Genomic DNA, 17,624 nt, shown 5'->3' on the forward strand with positions numbered 1-17,624 from the left:
TCGGCTAGGTAGAGGTTGGGCTAGTAAGGGGTTTTCCACTGGTCTTATGGGCTGTTGGGCTTGAGTTAACCATGGTTCATTTCTAAGCAGATCTTTATTGTATATTCGTATGAAATTTAATTAGATTTTTTTTAATCAGAGATCTCTATTGACTATTGTAGATAACAATAAACTTATTATTTATATATTGACGTGATTAAAAATAAAATTACATAGAGTAATTAATTATAGAGAGTCTTCAAATTTTAATAATAAAAGGTAGATAAAAGAAAGAGTGTTTTACATAATTATAAAAAAATATTATAATTACCACTAAAATCTTTTAACTCTTTTAAATTTTTTATTGAGATTAGTTTTTATCAGAATGTTAATAGATTATTTTAAATTGACAGTTGTTAAAATTAATAAAAATATATATAAATGACTAAAAACCGATTAGCTATATTTAAGTGACAGAAATGTTATGTTTAAAAAAAGATCTGTTTTAGGTGGTAATTATAGTATTTTAAAAGAGTTTTACTATTGATGCTAAAAATGCAATGGTAATTAAATTAGAATTCCTAAAAGAAATCAACCTAACACCATTAATCAAATAATAATAATAATGATAATAATAATAATAATAATAATAAAGAAAAGAAATTAACCTAACACCAATCTTGACTTGGTTACCAATATAAATACTATTTCACTTCCAAAATTGGGAAGGGGAAAAAAGAAAAAAAGAAAACGAAATGCCAAGCTGTTCGAGGAGCTCCGTTATCGCTTCTCCTCCTCCGTGCGCCAACGAGATCTAGATCTCGACCCAAAGCACAACCCGCATTGCTCCACGAAGAGGTCTTCGGATTCTATCTCCGCGATCTCGAGGGACACCGCAACCTATATAGATTCCTCACTACGATTCCAATGCCTCGTTGAAACCCTAGCGGTATCCGCTCAAATCTGGGTTCTTGGACGATTTGGCCGTGCATTGGATTCGAAACGGATCGATTTTTATTGAATCCTTCGGTGCTTATTTGCCCGTGAGCTTGGATCGGCGAAATGGATCTGTCTGCATTTAGCGAGGAGCTGGCCGAGATCGAGGGGAAGATCAACGATATCTTTCGGGCATTGTCGTAAGGATTTGAGTCGTTTTCCCCTCATATTTTAACTATTTCTCGTTGATAATGGAAGATATATTATTTGTAGAAGTCAACCTTATGCTCTTATTACTTGATTATTTCCCTGGAACTTTTGAAAGGAGAAAAGGAAGTATCTTTTGTTTTTTTAAGGAAGAAAAACTTCTTATTCGATTTATTTCAGGTAGTACCTTACCGGTGATTTGAATTTAGAGAAATCCAAGAAGAATTTATAGAAGGATCATGCTTTGATTGCGACATCTGACATTATAATAGATGCTATATTATTCTACGATGGATAACTGATGCTTACCATAATTTTTCACAGAAATGGGTTTCAGAAATTGGAGAAGATCAAAGACCCAAATCGAAGAAGTAGGCAGCTGGAAGAACTTACTGATAAGATGCGGGAATGCAAGAGGTACTTGCCTTTCTCCTTCTATTTGGTCAGGGAATTGGGAAGTTGCTAGTGCATTGACTTTCTATCCCATCATTTTATGTTTTCCCCATTTTCCACTTTCTTGTTTCTTAGGAGCTACCATTGACTTGTCACTTGATACCTCACAATTTATAGTTTCAGCAATATGAATATAAGAACCCCTGAACATGATATCTCTACTTCTGCTGCTGGCTAAATGATAGTTTGCAGCAAGGTTTTTTTTTTTGCATGTTTAGGCCAGATCATTTGTTAAGTTGTCCTTCAACATGTTTTGCTGGCAAATCCAGCTTGCGCAACATAATGTTTCTTTTGTTTGCATCTAGAAATCTAAATTTCAGCGTCTTGAGAGATGCCAGTTGATGTAACCCAATATCTGATTCATTCTATGGTTGATGATGCTGCATTTTGAACCTCGTGTGTCAAGCATGTATAAATGCTAGTTACGGAAGATAGAAGAGATTTTTGTTCAAGCTATTAATGCATTTTATTATAGGTTTCCTTACTGATGGCATTTTGCCCTTTTGTTGGTTTGCTAGACTTATTAAAGAGTTTGAAAGAGTGCTGAAGGAAGAAGAGAGTCGAAATACTCGTGATACCGTCAAATTGCTGAATGATAAAAAACAATCAATGGTACAATTTTACACAAATCATATGATCTCCTAGTTTGACTGGATGTGTTCTATCTAAGAATCTATTTTGGAACACCTTATTAATTAAAAGCATTCTTGTTTTGCAGATTAAAGAACTAAACTCGTACGTTGCTCTCAAGAAACAGTGAGTTTTTATCTCTACTCTTGGTGCACACTCAGATCTTTGCTGTCATTTTTCATTAGCAACTTGCAAATCTGCTCATGCTTATGCAAGCATAGGCCATACAATAGAATCACTTATTTGGAGTCTTCTTAGTTTCCATGTTGCCTTTTCATTTGAATCTCATATATTTCTAATATCTTATTAGCTCGTTGACACTATCTATGAAGTGCATTATTTGCCTGAAAAGAAGGAATGACTTATGTAAGATAAAAAATGATTATTGGTTAAGGATTTAAAATGTAGAATGAATTTAATGTAGGAACACTAGGAGTGCCCAATTTGCTTGAAGAGCCAAAATAAAGCTGTAATAAGGTCTACTAGTAGAATTCTGTTCCCGGCTGTCCAGACTCCAGAAACCAATTATAGGGCAGAATAAAATCTATTCAACTACGTTGCAAAATTGATAGGTCCCTGATGTAGCTAATGTTAATTAATATAATCAATAAAAATGGAACATGATGTGTATCAGTGTATGAACTAGGAGTATTAGAATACTGTTAAACAACAGATTTGTCTTGTCATGTGTAGCTGTCACATTTTATTAATTCTGTGGTGTACTGCTGTCTAGATTAATATTGAGCTTTTATCCTTTTTTGTTATTCTACATTAGATAATCTCTAATTGAAGTGCTTCAAATCTGATTGTCCATTTTTCTAGTTCTTATATTGTGGTTATCTCTGTGGAATTGCAGGCAAGCAAATACTCTCGATAATAAACGAGTTGATCTATTTGACGGTCCTAGTGCTGGAGATGGTTTTGGCGAAGAAAATGTCTTATTAGCATCATGTAAGTGATGTTATTATGTGATCTTGTCAGATGAGCTGTGTGCATTTAAGGTCATAACTGTCTTCAAGTTTTCAACTGGATGGTGTAGATAATCTAAGCTTATAAAACTTTGATAAAAAGGAGGAGATATATTTTATCATGGCTAAATCAAGAGCTTGTGTAAAGACCAGCTCATCTAAACACAATTTACTAAGTACTTGGAAGAATCTTTCAGATGAACAAATAATAATTTCTCTACAATCCTAGTATTTCCAGGTTTATTTGTTATCTAACTGCAACATGCTGTGCAGCTATGACTAATCAGCAATTAATGGACCAAGGAAATCAGATGATGAATGAGACTGATCAGGCTATTGAACGTTCAAAGAAGGTTAGGTTTTCCTTCATGTAGAATCACTCCTAGGCAACTTAAGGCATTGCGGCTGGTTTTCTCATTGTTCTTGCCTGCTGTTTTGTCCTTATACCTCAAATCTGAAATGTTAATTCATTAAAGAATTTAGTTAGCCAGAAATAGTATATGGAACTAATACTACTGGAACTACAGACTCCCTTGGTACTCATCTTTTTATTCCTGTGTCAATCATCTACTTGGTCACTTTGTCAAATATGATCTCGGTGGAAGGAGGTAGTGGTTCTACATGTTGCTTTTCTACATTTATATTCTAGGGGATAGCTCTCTCCAAAAACATATTCTTGGAGATAGTGGCTGCCCAATTTGGTTTTTCTGAAGCTTAAATAGACTGGAGTTCAGTTTCATAGGTCAATCTGCTAGCTGTGTTGATGATGTTTTAAGTTGCACAAAGAGGTCTGACTTTTCCTCAATTCTCATACAAGCTCTTTTCCATTAATTTTTCAAAAGTCTTTGATCCAGATGTAAACTTAACTTAGTTTCTACTGCACATTATTTACTTCTTTGGAAGCCCTTCATTTCTTTCACCCTTGATTCTTTTAACAGTTCAATGTAAGTCTATTCTTTTTCTTCACCACATGGCAGATCGCAGAACAACACCATGGTGACCTTTTGCTTTGTCATGTAGCACATGGTATTATTTCTCTTTGTGCTATATGATGAGCCCTTGAAGGCTTGAACTTTCAGCTTTCGAGGCATCATTATTAAACTGATTGCTTTAGTATAAGAGAGACTGCAATATCATTTGCTGCTGTCTATATGTGGAACTACTATGGAGGCTGTGCTGCTATATATAGCTGCCGAAAGATGGTTATTTATGTTTGAAGGAAAATTCCAATATACTATTATGAAGAACTTATCTGTCCAAAAGCAAAACTGTTATTGTGTTGACTGCAGGCATAATAAATTTGCAATTATGCTCCATGGTCTGGGGAATCTAATTTCTCATGAAAATATTCAATTTCATTTACAATACTTTTAGCTGCAACTACTTACTCTGACACTGTATTATAGGTTGTGGAAGATACTGTCAATGTTGGAGCTGAGACTGCAGCTGCTCTCAAAGCACAGGCATGTTGCCTATCCTGATTTTCCGTCAAACCTTTAATCTATTGTTTGATTTTATTCGAGAGTAGGGCAAATGAGACTCATTTTGTTATCTCTTCCTGTATTTGCTAGACTGAACAAATGAGTAGGGTTGTTAATGAGCTGGACTCGATCCACTTTTCTATTAAAAAAGCATCTCAATTGGTGAAAGAAATTGGCAGACAGGTTAGTTTCTCAAAGACATGCCGTGCACTTCATTTCTGGTTCTTTATATCACCAAGTAATTGTTTCTTCCTATCTTCATAAACTTAGGTTGCAACTGATCGATGCATAATGGGTATGCTGTTCCTCATTGTGGTTGGAGTGATAACAATAATCATTGTAAAGGTGAGTCAACTATTCAAATTTGATCAGTTGTTCTGTCAGAAATCTATGTCCAATTAATGGGATCTGGTTTTATTTTACTGTAGTCATCTACATACCTTGGATTCTTTTAAAATTACCTTGATGTTTCAAATGTCCAGATTGTGAACCCACATAACAAGAATATTAGGGATATTCCTGGACTCGCTCCGCCAGCTAATAGAAGACTCTTATGGGTTCCAAACAACAATTGAAGCTCCATCCTTCGCGCTATCTGCATAGTTTCAACCTTCAGGCCACTTGGAAGTATTTCACTATTTGGTGCAATATGGCTGAGCACCATTCTGTAATTTAATCCCGATAATTGGTTCAGTTACCCAATTCTTTAGTATCCTTTGAATCATGAGGCGGTATTGTATTCTTATGTTGTGGTCCAGTTCATTGGGCACAAGAAATATGTATGTTCTTATATGTGAAGAGAGAAGATAGTTTTGCCATTGTTCCTTTTCTTTGTTACGGATCCTCTTTGTGATATCTTGTACTGAATTCTTCAGCTAACCAGCTGTGTTATGTGCTCTTCCTTACAGTGCAAAAACTTTTTTTTACATATCAATTGTTTAGGTCCTGTTAGTGTTAAATAAGACTTTGATCTTAAATAAATATCCTCTGCGAACAAACAAGGATTTTAACTCCCAGTAATCCTTAGTTCGTACTAAATTTGATATGTTTTTGTTGTTTGTTTTTCTTTTCTTTTTTAATGAACAATTTGAATGGGGGTGGTTGGGGTGTGGTTTAGAATAGAGTATATATAATTTATATATACTGTGCACATTAAAGTTTACTATTACAAATTAAAAAAATTAATATAATTAAACAGGAAAAGCCCCAGTCTGATGTGCATAAAGAGGGGAGAAAGTTCCGAGATTTCCAGCCCACCGTATCATTGGTGGCAACTGTTGTATTGTACTGCTTGTACAGTTGTACTACCATATCATCATCTTTGCAATTTAGAATTCCTTTTTCCTATTCTACTAACTATATATATTTTTTTTATAATATGTCACTGGAAGCCAACTTGCAATCAGATGTAACATATCATCTTAAGCCAACTATTTGTTGGCCTGCTCCTTTTTTGGGCTATTTAGTATCTACTAATAAAATATCTGCCTTCTTTCTCCTCTTCCCAAGATAGCTGTGTAGGTTTCTTTCTTCTCTTTCTCACCTATGAGAATTTGCTTTGCAATTTATGAAAGTTACTCTCTATAGATCCCTATGGTTACATCACCTAATATAATTTCATTTATAAAATACTTCCTCCGATCTTAATGGTAAAAAATAAAATGGAAGAACTCTATGATCACTCAAGCTCTGCCTTTGTTTCTAGCATCGAATGACAAACATAACATCTACTCGGAAGGGATAAGAAAATTTCATTAAAACTTTCTACTTAAGCTAAGAGTTTAGAGGTAAATTTGATCATATATAATCAAACTAAAAACAAGGTCGTCATACAGTAATATCTCACATGAAAAAAAAAAAACTTTACATAGAGAAAGCTTCTCCACTGTTGCATTTGTTGCCTAGCAGAATTAAACTCTTTTCCATACATGTATGGAAGAAAAAAAAATCAAATAAAAAGAAAAAAAAATGGAGAGAATTTCAACTTCAAACTGCTTCATGTCTAAGGATCAACACCTTGTTGATATTTCTATCTAATTCTTTTATCCTGCAACCAGTGGGGTGAAATTTATGATGGTTGGTCTCCTGTGAATCCTAATCACCTCTCCATTATTATGCTCCTCATCCGAGCTCTTATTCACTGCACAATTCTTCACCAAAGACTTCGAAGAAGAGCTCGAACACCGGCGATGCCGCCGCTCTTCTCTCTCTAGGGCTTCGTCCATCTCTATCTGCTCCTCGCGGCATTCATCACTACAGAAAGGAGTATTCCCTCTGCAATAATATTATGCAAACCAGGAGATAAATATCTTTTTCCCATGCAACGTAGTTAACGTATAGTGATATATCTATCTATCTATCTATCTATCTATCTATCTATCTATCTAGGATTAGGGTTTTCACCTGTACATAAAAATGTCGCGGCCCACGGCGATAGGCCGCTTGCAGAGAAAGCAAGCGTCGAGGAAATGGTGCGCGCCACCGCCGCAGAAGAACCTCACCGTCACTGCCTTCTTCTGGTCTCCGACCGTTCTCTCGCTTGGCGAAGAGTTGCCGACAAAACTCGAGGATGAGAAGATGGAAGAAGAGATGGAAGAGGAAGAAGAAGAAGAAGAGGAGGAGGAGGAGGAGGATGCTTCCATGGTTAGTTTGGTGTTTTTTTTGATGCAGATCTTCTTAGCTTAGCTTTCTCATTCGTTTCTTTTCGACTTTGGGTTGTGGAATGGGAGGGTTTGAGAAGATACGGGGGAGGTTATAAAAGTGGTGAGGGGGAGAGTGGGAGTGCAATTTGTATGCAGAAACTGTGGGTTGGAAGGACAAAGTCTTTGGTTGAATCCGTTGGCTGAGGGAGGAAAGAACCAGCAGCATACTGATTCCACTTTCCAGCTTATTCTCTGGAACTAGAAGGGGCCAACAACAAATTAAATTTCAACATAAATTTATTAATATATAGGGTCTTATTTGAAAATTATCCCATATGTATAAATATCCTCTCTTAAATTGTGTGCGAATAATAATAATAATAATAATAATATTGTCCTTCTTCATATCGTGGCATCATTGCCCTCCAAGGTACGACTCACGTGGAATGCACATGCAAGATGATCTAACAACATTTTTTTTTATTTTAATTTTGGGCGATTAGGTTTGTTTTAAAATCATTCCCTTAAGTAGGTTCTTGAAGCTCACCTATGCCTCTAATTAGTTTTAAAATCAATTGGGAATACTAGAACTCTAGAAGTGGGATGATAATATAGTAAATGGCCGAAAAAAACCACGCGTTAAGGACGTGCGAGAGTTTTATTTACGTTGGACTTTGAATAGAACGAATAAATAGTGGCTTTATCCATCTTTTGGATCATAAGATATGATGGATAGAGCTGGATAAATTTTGAATAAAGCTTGGATAACCTCAGAGCCCGACGTATAATAACTAGATATTAAAATCCAATGGCTACTTATTATTACTTGCAACAAAAGGCCGTTGTTTTCTTCCTCCATTATTAATAATAAATATACTTTTTTTTTATCCAGGAGGATATATGGAAATAATTCATAACTTAGGGATATATGGAAGTATCTTTTACTCTCTCTCTCTTTTAAATATTTTTTTCATTAAAAAAGAAAAAGAAAAACGCATCCTATAAGAAAGTTAATCATCCGAATCCGAAGGGGATTGCAGTTATAACACCGTGAATTTATTTAATACTCCTTTCAAATGAACCATGAGCGGCTTTTGTAATAAAACTAAAATCTAGGTGGTGATATGCAATTAGTTGAGAGAGAGAGAGAGAGAGAGAGAGAGAGTGGTTTTTTTGGGGGGGATTTTATTCTTTGGTTTGATTGAGCAACAAATTGGAGCAAGTTGGCTAAAACCAGTGGTAGAGAAAATATCCAATTAAGATCCTTCCAATGCCTTTTGTCTCGTCTCATGTCCAATTTGGCTTCCAAGGGGCGAAACTTCCTCCTCTGATGTCATTTAGTTCGTCCTCTCTCTTCTTAACTTGCTCATGCTCACCTAACCTCCTATAACTGGGTAGGAGCTGCCTCCCTCCCTGGGGCTGGATGGATGGAATTCCCTGCTGCTTCCATGATCCGCTTATTAAACGGGTTACACAAATTATAAGTAAGTTATCGGGCGAGTTATTAATGAGTTATTTGAATTATACTTAAATTATCATATCAGTAAACAAGTCACTGTGCTGTAAACGAGTTGGTGAATTGGGTTATACTCATTTAAAGTCTTCAGATTGGTATTTAGGTTATCGTGTTGGGTTGAATATTACCGCCCCTAATTATTGGATACCTACTAGCACACTATTTGTATGCATTTAAATGATGCAATTTTTTCGAGCACAGTTAACACCGTCATATGTGTGTATTATTAAATGTGTTAGCATGCATCTAACTATGCGCTCATATTGACACCGCATTACTCAGCATCCATCAAATTTGCACTCATTTGGGAGTTAGAGTTGGTTTTAAACTATCAATAAATCTAAGAGACATAACATTAACATTGGATTACCTTAATCTTTTAACCAATAAAGTAGTTAAAATAATTATCTATTTTAAAGTCTAATCATTAGCAGGAACCCCTAAATTGATTCAGTAACTAAACATCTTTTTATTTTTTTCCCATATCTAATTAAATTTACTATTTAAAAAATTAAAACTAAGAAATAGGATTAACCAATTGAGTTCAGAGTTTAACTTCAAATCAAATAAGACCTCAACTGCGAATACTTGGAGGTTCGAAACCCACATGAATGTTTGACAAATTGTGACAAGTGCGTTATGAACTTGCATTGTCTCAATATAAACTGTTTCTATGAAAGAATTTGGCTCTGTGCTCTGTGATCTAACTTAATAATGGACTTAATTATCTTATATATCGGAGATTCTAGCCTGTCAGAAGTGAATGGAATTGCCAATTGGATATTTGAGTCCCTTTCCATCTAGAAGTGATCATTGCATTGGTGCCTTTCCGGAGAATATCTAAAACAATGATCAAAAGGAGGTGATATGTTGGGAAAATTATATTTTATCTTATGTGATTATGTCTACTTTTATTTTTTTCTCTTATAATTTTATTTGTCGTTTTGTTCTTTATAATTATATCTAAACTATATATCGAATTTGAAGATTAAGAATGAAGTTATAAAGATTTTAATAAATTTTTTTAATATATCTAAAATAATATTGATCAAAATTTATATAATTAAAATATATATTTGTTCGATATATTTATCATCTAAAGTTTAATTAGTATTATTTTTACGGTTTAACTACGCACGGCGAAAAAGATAACGGTTGCATTTTAATTTAAGCCACAACATGTAAATAACATAAATAAAATTTTCGGTCTCCTTTCCTCCTCTTTGACACACAAGTTCTATCTAAGTTTAAAAAATATTCCACGTGCAAAAGATAATTTGAAGGCAGGAATCTCACAATATTCGAGAGATTGGGAGAAACATATAATTATTTGTCAATTTCAAATCATTGATGTTATAGATAAAAACAAACAAACAAGAGATTGGCAGTAGTAGTCTATCCCAAGCCCCCTGTTTCCTTTTATTTTAGTCCAAAAAGCTAGCTCAATTGATTTTGCTGACCCACCTTAAGGCATCACTTTTGAACCATGGGCTGCCTCCATGTTCTTTGAATTTAACATAGATCACCAAATAGAAGATAGTGACATATGCCCAACTTCCAAAAAAAAATTCCTCCTTTTGTTTGGAATAAGAAGAAGAAGAGATCAAGACAAAATAGAGGAGATATGAATTGAGTGGCAAGGGAGGAAAAAAAAAAATGAATGCCATTTTCACTTTAAAGAGACAAAGTTATAAAGTTCACTCCTTTATGATAAATAATGGAATTGTCTATTGCAATTAAAAGAAAAAGTAGCAATTTGAAAATGTAGTACGAAATGAAGTGTAATAGTTGTACTTTTGTTATATATGTCCAAGTTGAGAAGAAACTGACATTGAAGATTAGCCCAAGGATGATCTCCAAGTGGCTTTATATTTGGCAAGATAAATTGTTTGCAATTGATGGAAACCAACCATACACAGATTGATTTATTTTCGTAACAGTATTTATACAAAAGCTCCAAGGAGATTACTTCTAAGATGCAAAAGGTCTAGAGAAGGAAATGATCGCACCATGCCAGTCTCATCGTCTCTCCATTGAATTGATTAAGCTCTCTTAGCATTAGCCATCATGGCTCTGTCCTGCTGTCGAAGGCTATCACCGTCGCGGTTTAGATACTCCTGATATTTCTCCTACAAAATCCAAGAGACAAGAGAGTTGAGGTTATATATTCGAGTTCGGGCTACATGTAAGGTTCACAGATCATTCACAATATCTATACACCAAAAAAACAAAAAAAACAAAACAAAGAATACTATTCCAACAATATGTACCAAAATCCAGGGTAAGAAGTCCACAAACCACCAATAAGTAGATTGTTCTGTCAAAAGTTATTCCAAATACCAAAGGCCATAACATTAACATTAAGGAACATATAAGGTACGACAGAATCCAAGAAATGTCATTCCTCAGATATCTTCAGCTTGCTTCTTTATGTTCATTTATCTACATTGTCAAAGAAGTGAAGAACACCAAGCTGGATAATTACATGCTATAGAATCGAACTATAGAGTATCTGGACAATAAGAAGTTGACAAATTCCTTTACCTGTGTGAATCATATTGAAAAGCAAGGGTTTCAACCATAATAAACAACAATTGCAAACACGGATAGTACCTACAGGATCTTGCAATAAAACACCACAGTGGCTGTGCACGTTTGTGAGATAAGGATGTTCCACCAGATCCACAACAAGAACTAATCTTGCTAATTAATTGAAGGTGAAGGTTTATGTGATCAGATTGTAAAGGGAAATAGAGCAAGAGAATACTAACTCTCCTCACTGAAGGAATTGGCTCCAAGATTACTTAAATGTGTTATTCCTATATTCTTCCGACTAAATTCAGTATAGGTAGCCAAACAGTGTGCATACCCTAATATACAGTAGTATCAAAAGCTTCAGTGCACTTTCAGAGATCTGTCACAAAAGGAATAAACACATGGCCCTGACAGAGTGAATAATAGCTTAAAGCTCTTAGATCTAGCAACTAAACCCACATTACCCAACATTCCAAAAGATTAGCTTTAGGAAAGGGTAAGAAAGTTTAGAAGTACTACTAGCAAAATGTTTTCTATGGGGGGTTCAAATGGAAATTAGTATATTTTGTACCAGAATAAATAAGTTCAAGTCATTAACCTTCTTTCGATGCATAGGGGTACAAGAAATTCCATATAAATTTCCTCAAAAGAAATCTAACTAAATATCTTCTACCAAGTTTAGAATCCGCCAGTCACTAAATGGAACCCTAAAAACTGTTTTCTACTGTTCAACAAACTACTAACTCACTGGAAAAGCCAATGCCATTTATATCGTGAATAGCAAGTCTGCATTCATTGGATGAACCACAGACTTTTATATGACTGAGGAACACAAGTAAATGCTTATAGATGGTACACAGCTCGATCCTCCTTTTACTTTCCGAGCAAAATATTGAAGAGTTCGATATAAGCACAATAGATTAGTACTATGAACTAATTCATATTGCAAACTGTTGATTGACTTTTTATCCACACAAAAAAATGACTTGGATCTGTATCTAAGGACATAAATCTTTACTAACATTAGAATGAGATTGATAGCAGTAGTTCATGTTTTATTAAAAAACTGATGCTTTCTACTGATATGCCATGTTAATGCTTTTGCTGATTTTTTTTATGAAAAAATAATCAGTAAATTGCACAGATAACTGTCCTAGCTACTGAAGTCAGGATTCTTTGGCGATTCTTGTCTTTGAAAATTGTCAGGCGCTCTGTTGTAAAAGCTAACATTGATATGTTAACCTCATTCTCTCTAATAAGGTCAAAACAAAAAGAAAACGTCAGCCGCATTCAGAAATTCTCACTGCTTCTAAAATAATTAAAGGGATTACCTTCTCTAAGAAAGTCACAACTTAGAACAGTTACACCACTTAAACCACCTCTTCTTATGATCTAAATCTTATTCTCACCTTTCACCAAGATGGTGTCAATCCGTCCTCATCCCACAAAGGAAGTATGCAATTTCTTATTCCTTTCCTCCAAAAGTAACATTCATAACTCTAGGACTCGGAGGATGTTGTCAATCTGTCCTCCCAATGTAACGCATTAGTGCATTGATCATGTTCAAAGCATTTTCCTGCAACTGAAAGTAAAGAATCTCCTTTGTGACATACTTAGTCAAATGATGTGTCTTTCAAAGAATCAACTTTAATTTCCTTCCATCGAATTCGACTTTGAATCATTTTGGAACGCAAATTTCATACTCTCATCCTTAAAACACACAAAAAGAGAGGATTTTTATTATTATCAAACAAGATATGGATGAGATAATTTAACATGAGCATCCAACGACCCATTTGGTAAGATCCTAAGAGGGCATTAAAAGTGTACAAATAGCCAGAAAATAGTTCAATTTAAAGTTTCCGTAACACCTCAGATTAAAAAAAAATTAATAAATCAAATCAAGTACTTCAGTAATCCCCACCTTTGCATGAAGGAGCAACACCCCGGCGAGGCCAGCCGTGGCGACGCCTCCCCAGATCAACAACGTCGACGAGAGTAGAGACCATTTGCGGAGGATCATATTCTCCTCGTCCTCTTCCTCTCTTCTACTCCTCTTCGATTTGTGGATCGCTTATTCGCGTTTTGCCTTTCTCGCCAAACTCCATAGGCGGTGGGTAGGTCGAGCCATCGAGGACCGTGAGAGTTGGTATCGGATCACTCAGCAAAACATGGATCCGATTTGATTCGATTCGATCCGATAAATTTATGGTATCGGGTAAATCCTAAACGGTTGAATCCGATGGATAACTAAACTTCTTTCTTTCTTTCCTTTTTATTTGGCATATATACATTTTAAACTCATTAAAATAAAACTTATCTCTCCCTGTTTTTAACACACACTTATTGACTTTCACTTTTCTTTTCAGGTATATTTGTACAAAGCAAAACCTTCCCTAAGTGTGTGAGAAAGATCTAAGGGAGCATTAATAAAATATCAATTTAGTGACCATCTCTTTAGTCTTCTCCATTCCTGCTACTTAGAACATTAGATTATCCTTGGTCAAAAGATGCATCTAATGTTTACTATCTTTTGCTTTTATAAAAGACAAAGCCAACATGAACAACAAATAATACCTCTTAGATATCATCACAGATTCTCCTTTGCTATCCAACACTAACAATTCATATAATAAATTATCAAACCAGAAAACTCGACATACATTGTACAACATATCCATTCATTTACATAGTTCGTAGCCATAAGCAATCGACAGAGAATTTTTAAAAGAAAAGGGAAAAAGAAAAAGTTGTCAAAGATAACTCTGTATGACTACCTCTGGACGATCTGCAGAAGATACTTAATCATCATCTGTTGCACAAAGGTGAAAAATAATTATCTGGCTATGCCAATCTCAGTTCCCGACGTGTCTCTTTCTGCGCCTCCCTGTTCATTATCATCAAGTAAGTATCCATCTTTTCTTTCTTTATTACATGCAGTAACTATAGCTTGAATAAGTTTTCATATGGTGGATGTCTGATTGATAGTAATATTGCATAGTAGTCTTTCTATCAGTAAGAAAGTAATAATACAGTAACCGACAAAGATAGTTAACATAGAGAATTGTTATTTTACATTGTGTGAACTCCTTTTCCTCCTCTCTTTCCTTCTTTTATTTTTATGTTTGTTTGAGGGTGGTTGGTGGCTATACTACCAATAAATGAGATTAGGTTGCGTTCAACTTTTGCTCAAAATTATGTACCGCAAGAGTTAAAGAATTATTCATAGTTTCTACCAAGATAACTTATGTCATTCCTAACCTGACATTTTCCCAAAGATTTAGTTATCAGTCAATTACCTAATAAGATCCAAATTCTTGACATCACAAATTATCAAGTGTATCTCAGTGGTATATGCTAGAAAGAGAATATTGGGAGGAGAAGCTTACCGTTTGATCCCTTGCTCCAGAGGACCAGAGTATCGATTGTAGAGAGATACTCATCATCCAGGCGCTTCCACGTCTTAATTGACTTTACTTCTCCCCACTCACCATCCACTGTCTTTTCTAGGTGTGCAGACACCACTCTAGCCCTTCTTGACCAACCGGCCTTCCCATAGGCATGGTACCCAAATCCACCAGCATAGCATAGCTGAATGCCAGTGAGCTTGCCACAAAAGTCATTCAAGTGATCATGTCCCACAAAAACGGCCTTCACATCTCCGGCCTCTACCATGGTGGTGAAGAATCCTGAATTGATTGATGGTGAGCTGATACCCTCCTGTTTCACTCCTGTAAAGTTGGATGCGTCAAACTCGCTATATTCAGGCAATGGTATATGGAAATATGCAAGACCAGGAGCCGCGTCCTTCTGCGCCTGTGGTTTGCTCATGTACTTCTTCTGCATCCATTTCCAGGTACTTGATTCAGTCCATACATTTCTAATGGTTATATTCAAGTATCAAGATTCTTCAGCATATTTAACTCTCACAATGTAAAGAAGAAGCTCACTTCCTATATATGTTAATTTTGAATTTTAACTAATGATGTTAATTACATTTTGTTATGAGATATACAATGGCAATTATTCCCATTGCCATATTGAAAGCCCATATTTTGCTTTTAATCTCTGCTGATCTGCTGCGGTCTTTTCTTCCAATGTAACAATTGGCACTATCCACAATGTCAGATGCCTAAGCAGATAAAGATCCAAATGGCTTAGAAATTTGTTACTATCCATCAGAGAGAAGATTGAAGTTAATAACAAGGGATTAATTTTGATATATCTACTAAGATTATCAGGACAGGGAGATGCAGAGCTGTAACTCTAGTCTTTCATAGGATTATATGCAAGAACAACAGTTTGATATCGTTACCTGCAAGTCTGAAGAAGTCTTTTGAAACCAGACCTGCTGTGAAGGCTTGATCCAGCCATATCCTGGGATAGAGGGGACGGTTGAGTAGTCACCACTATCAAGAAAATACAGGTTGAGAACTGATTTATTAGCAAGTGGAGAGCCCTCAGCCCCATGCACCTCCACATTATAGTTGCCAAAGCCATCAATGTCTATGCCACCGGGGTTGAGGCGGGATAGAGTGTGAGGCATGCCTACAATGTGATGCATCACCCCTTGGCGGGATAGCGTGGACTCCTGGTCGTGGTTGCCAAGAACGGCCGTCCACGGGAGCTTGAGAGCTATCGCAGGTGCAAATGATGCATCCAAAGACTTTTCCGCATCAGTGGCATCGAAGCCAAAGATGTTGTCACCTGTTCCATAACAACCAAACTTTTAATACCCCAGTACCAGTTCTCCACAAAGGTACAAGCTCTTTATTCCTCAGTCTAAATACTAAATCTAAGTGGTTAAATTTGTATTCTTTATTCAAGCGATCCAGAAATTACTAACAAAGAGCAAGTACTAACTTCTATACTACCGATATAAATTTGTCACCTGGATCATTCTCACCCCTTAATCTCAACCATTTAAAGTTCTTCGCAGGCTACTCCTCAGTCGTATCTCAAAGATCAACATAAAAATAGGTAAAGACACTGGAGACCAAAATTAAACTACCAACAAATGTTAAAATTTCTACTCCTTCCACCGACAAAAAATAAAAACAACATTTTTACCAACATCCCTGGGAACAAAGTTAAGGGATCACGCTGGTGATTAAGTGGAATCTACTTAACTACCAAAAACTGAAATGCCAAAATTAGAGTAGTGCTTTAAACTAATGCAGTAGTAACAGACCATTGGAATAACATTGAGAATAATAGTGGGGATGAAGTTAAGGGGATCAAACCGGTGAAGACGACGAGATCGGGGTTCTCAGCTCGGATAACTCGATAGACGAAGGCGGTGGTGTTGAGATCGGAGCAGGTAGGCATCTGGTTCGGGAACACATCGAGACACCCCGTCGTCCTCCCGTCGGCGTAGTGCATGTCCGCCACCTGCAGGATTTTGAACTCCCCGTTCCGCCGCCCGAACCGGAGCCGATCCGCCTGACCCGCTGCCGGCGCGCCACCTACGTCTCCTCGTCGCGCTTCTCGAGAATCCACGGATATGGCGACGGCGAAGAGGAGTAGGAGGAGGAGACGGAAGTCTAGGTATCCGCGTTTCACCTCCATCTCGGAGCGAGTGTAGAGTGTGGATAGGGGAACCCGGATAGCGGAGTTAAATAGGACGAATAGCATAATGATCGACGATAACTTCCGGGAACTTCTTTCTTTCATTGAGATTGGACGAGTAAGACCTCCCTTAGAATGTTGCCGTTAGTGCCCGTGATTAAACGAGTGAGATTATTTTTATTTTATAAAAAAAAATTCACTAAATATCACTCAACAATTAAGCTACTACAGTAGTCAGTAGTAGTTTATAATATATATAAGATTTATTACTCGAGACAAAACTTATTATCCTTTTCATCTTATTTTTTGAAATATTTATCCAAGTAATGTAGGTTTTGCAAATGCCACCTAATTTTTTTTTAAAATAAATAGATATTTGAGAAAAGACTTTAGAAAGGTAATCTTCTCACTTGTAATAAATAGTTATTTTCACAGGTCTCAATGTGTGAAAAATAGGTTGATGGGTGTCGATGTGGCCGTGAGTCCGTGACGGCCGACATGTGGGCACATTTCGTTGCAAGTCCGCATAAAGTCAAATTTAATATTTGGCAAATATTATACGATCGCTCAAAAAATATATACTCTGTGATCGTCGCATTTTTTTAATTGACATTTCGCTACGTGTCGTTTGTGGTAAGGGACCCACATTATGTGGAAGAATGTGGCAATTTGTGGAATTTGGATGGCTAACAATTATTAGCCTAGTTCA

The 17,624-nt window shown here is 36.0% G+C and overlaps 2 protein-coding genes across 3 annotated transcripts; one reads left to right on the plus strand and one right to left on the minus strand.

Annotated features, from left to right (window-relative positions):
- Positions 1–700: 700 nt before the first annotated feature.
- On the plus strand, positions 701–5,582 carry LOC140788865 (novel plant SNARE 11). The gene is made up of 10 exons (XM_073138340.1): positions 701–1,115; positions 1,447–1,539; positions 2,094–2,187; positions 2,294–2,331; positions 3,062–3,156; positions 3,447–3,526; positions 4,580–4,636; positions 4,745–4,837; positions 4,925–4,999; positions 5,137–5,582. Exons 1-10 carry the CDS (start codon positions 1,042–1,044, stop codon positions 5,227–5,229), a joined length of 792 nt encoding a protein of 263 aa, XP_072994441.1. The 5' UTR covers positions 701–1,041; the 3' UTR covers positions 5,230–5,582.
- A 5,005-nt stretch (positions 5,583–10,587) lies between these two features.
- On the minus strand, positions 10,588–17,070 carry LOC140788657 (probable inactive purple acid phosphatase 29). Of its 2 annotated transcripts, XR_012109053.1 has the most exons (5): positions 16,591–17,070; positions 15,663–16,054; positions 14,737–15,187; positions 14,125–14,234; positions 10,588–10,941 (listed from the first exon to the last, which is right to left on the minus strand). XR_012109053.1 is itself a non-coding variant. In XM_073138017.1 (4 exons), exons 1-4 carry the CDS (start codon positions 17,018–17,020, stop codon positions 14,203–14,205), a joined length of 1,305 nt encoding a protein of 434 aa, XP_072994118.1. In that variant the 5' UTR covers positions 17,021–17,070; the 3' UTR covers positions 13,951–14,202. The 2 variants fall into 2 exon arrangements, 1 of the variants encoding a protein (XP_072994118.1); XM_073138017.1 differs by lacking the exon at positions 10,588–10,941 and having other exon boundaries at positions 13,951–14,234.
- Between the last annotated feature and the right edge of the window lie 554 nt (positions 17,071–17,624).

The sequence above is a fragment of the Typha latifolia genome, chromosome 5, assembly GCF_019914945.1.
Source record: "Typha latifolia isolate L0001 chromosome 5, TyphaL0001v2, whole genome shotgun sequence".
NCBI lineage: Eukaryota > Viridiplantae > Streptophyta > Magnoliopsida > Poales > Typhaceae > Typha > Typha latifolia.

Excerpts from the sequence above, each read along its gene's own strand:
- LOC140788865 (XM_073138340.1), top strand. The coding sequence starts at position 1,042 with ATGGATCTGTCTGCATTTAGCGAGGAGCTGGCCGAGATCGAGGGGAAG. Across the intron at positions 1,116-1,446 it reads GATATCTTTCGGGCATTGTC|AAATGGGTTTCAGAAATTGG; the intron begins GTAAGGATTTGA and ends AATTTTTCACAG. Across the intron at positions 4,637-4,744 it reads CAGCTGCTCTCAAAGCACAG|ACTGAACAAATGAGTAGGGT; the intron begins GCATGTTGCCTA and ends TGTATTTGCTAG.
- LOC140788657 (XM_073138017.1), bottom strand. The coding sequence starts at position 17,020 with ATGAAAGAAAGAAGTTCCCGGAAGTTATCGTCGATCATTATGCTATTC. Across the intron at positions 16,055-16,590 it reads CGATCTCGTCGTCTTCACCG|GTGACAACATCTTTGGCTTC; the intron begins GTTTGATCCCCT and ends GTTATGGAACAG. Across the intron at positions 14,235-14,736 it reads CTGGAGCAAGGGATCAAACG|GGAGGCGCAGAAAGAGACAC; the intron begins GTAAGCTTCTCC and ends GATAATGAACAG.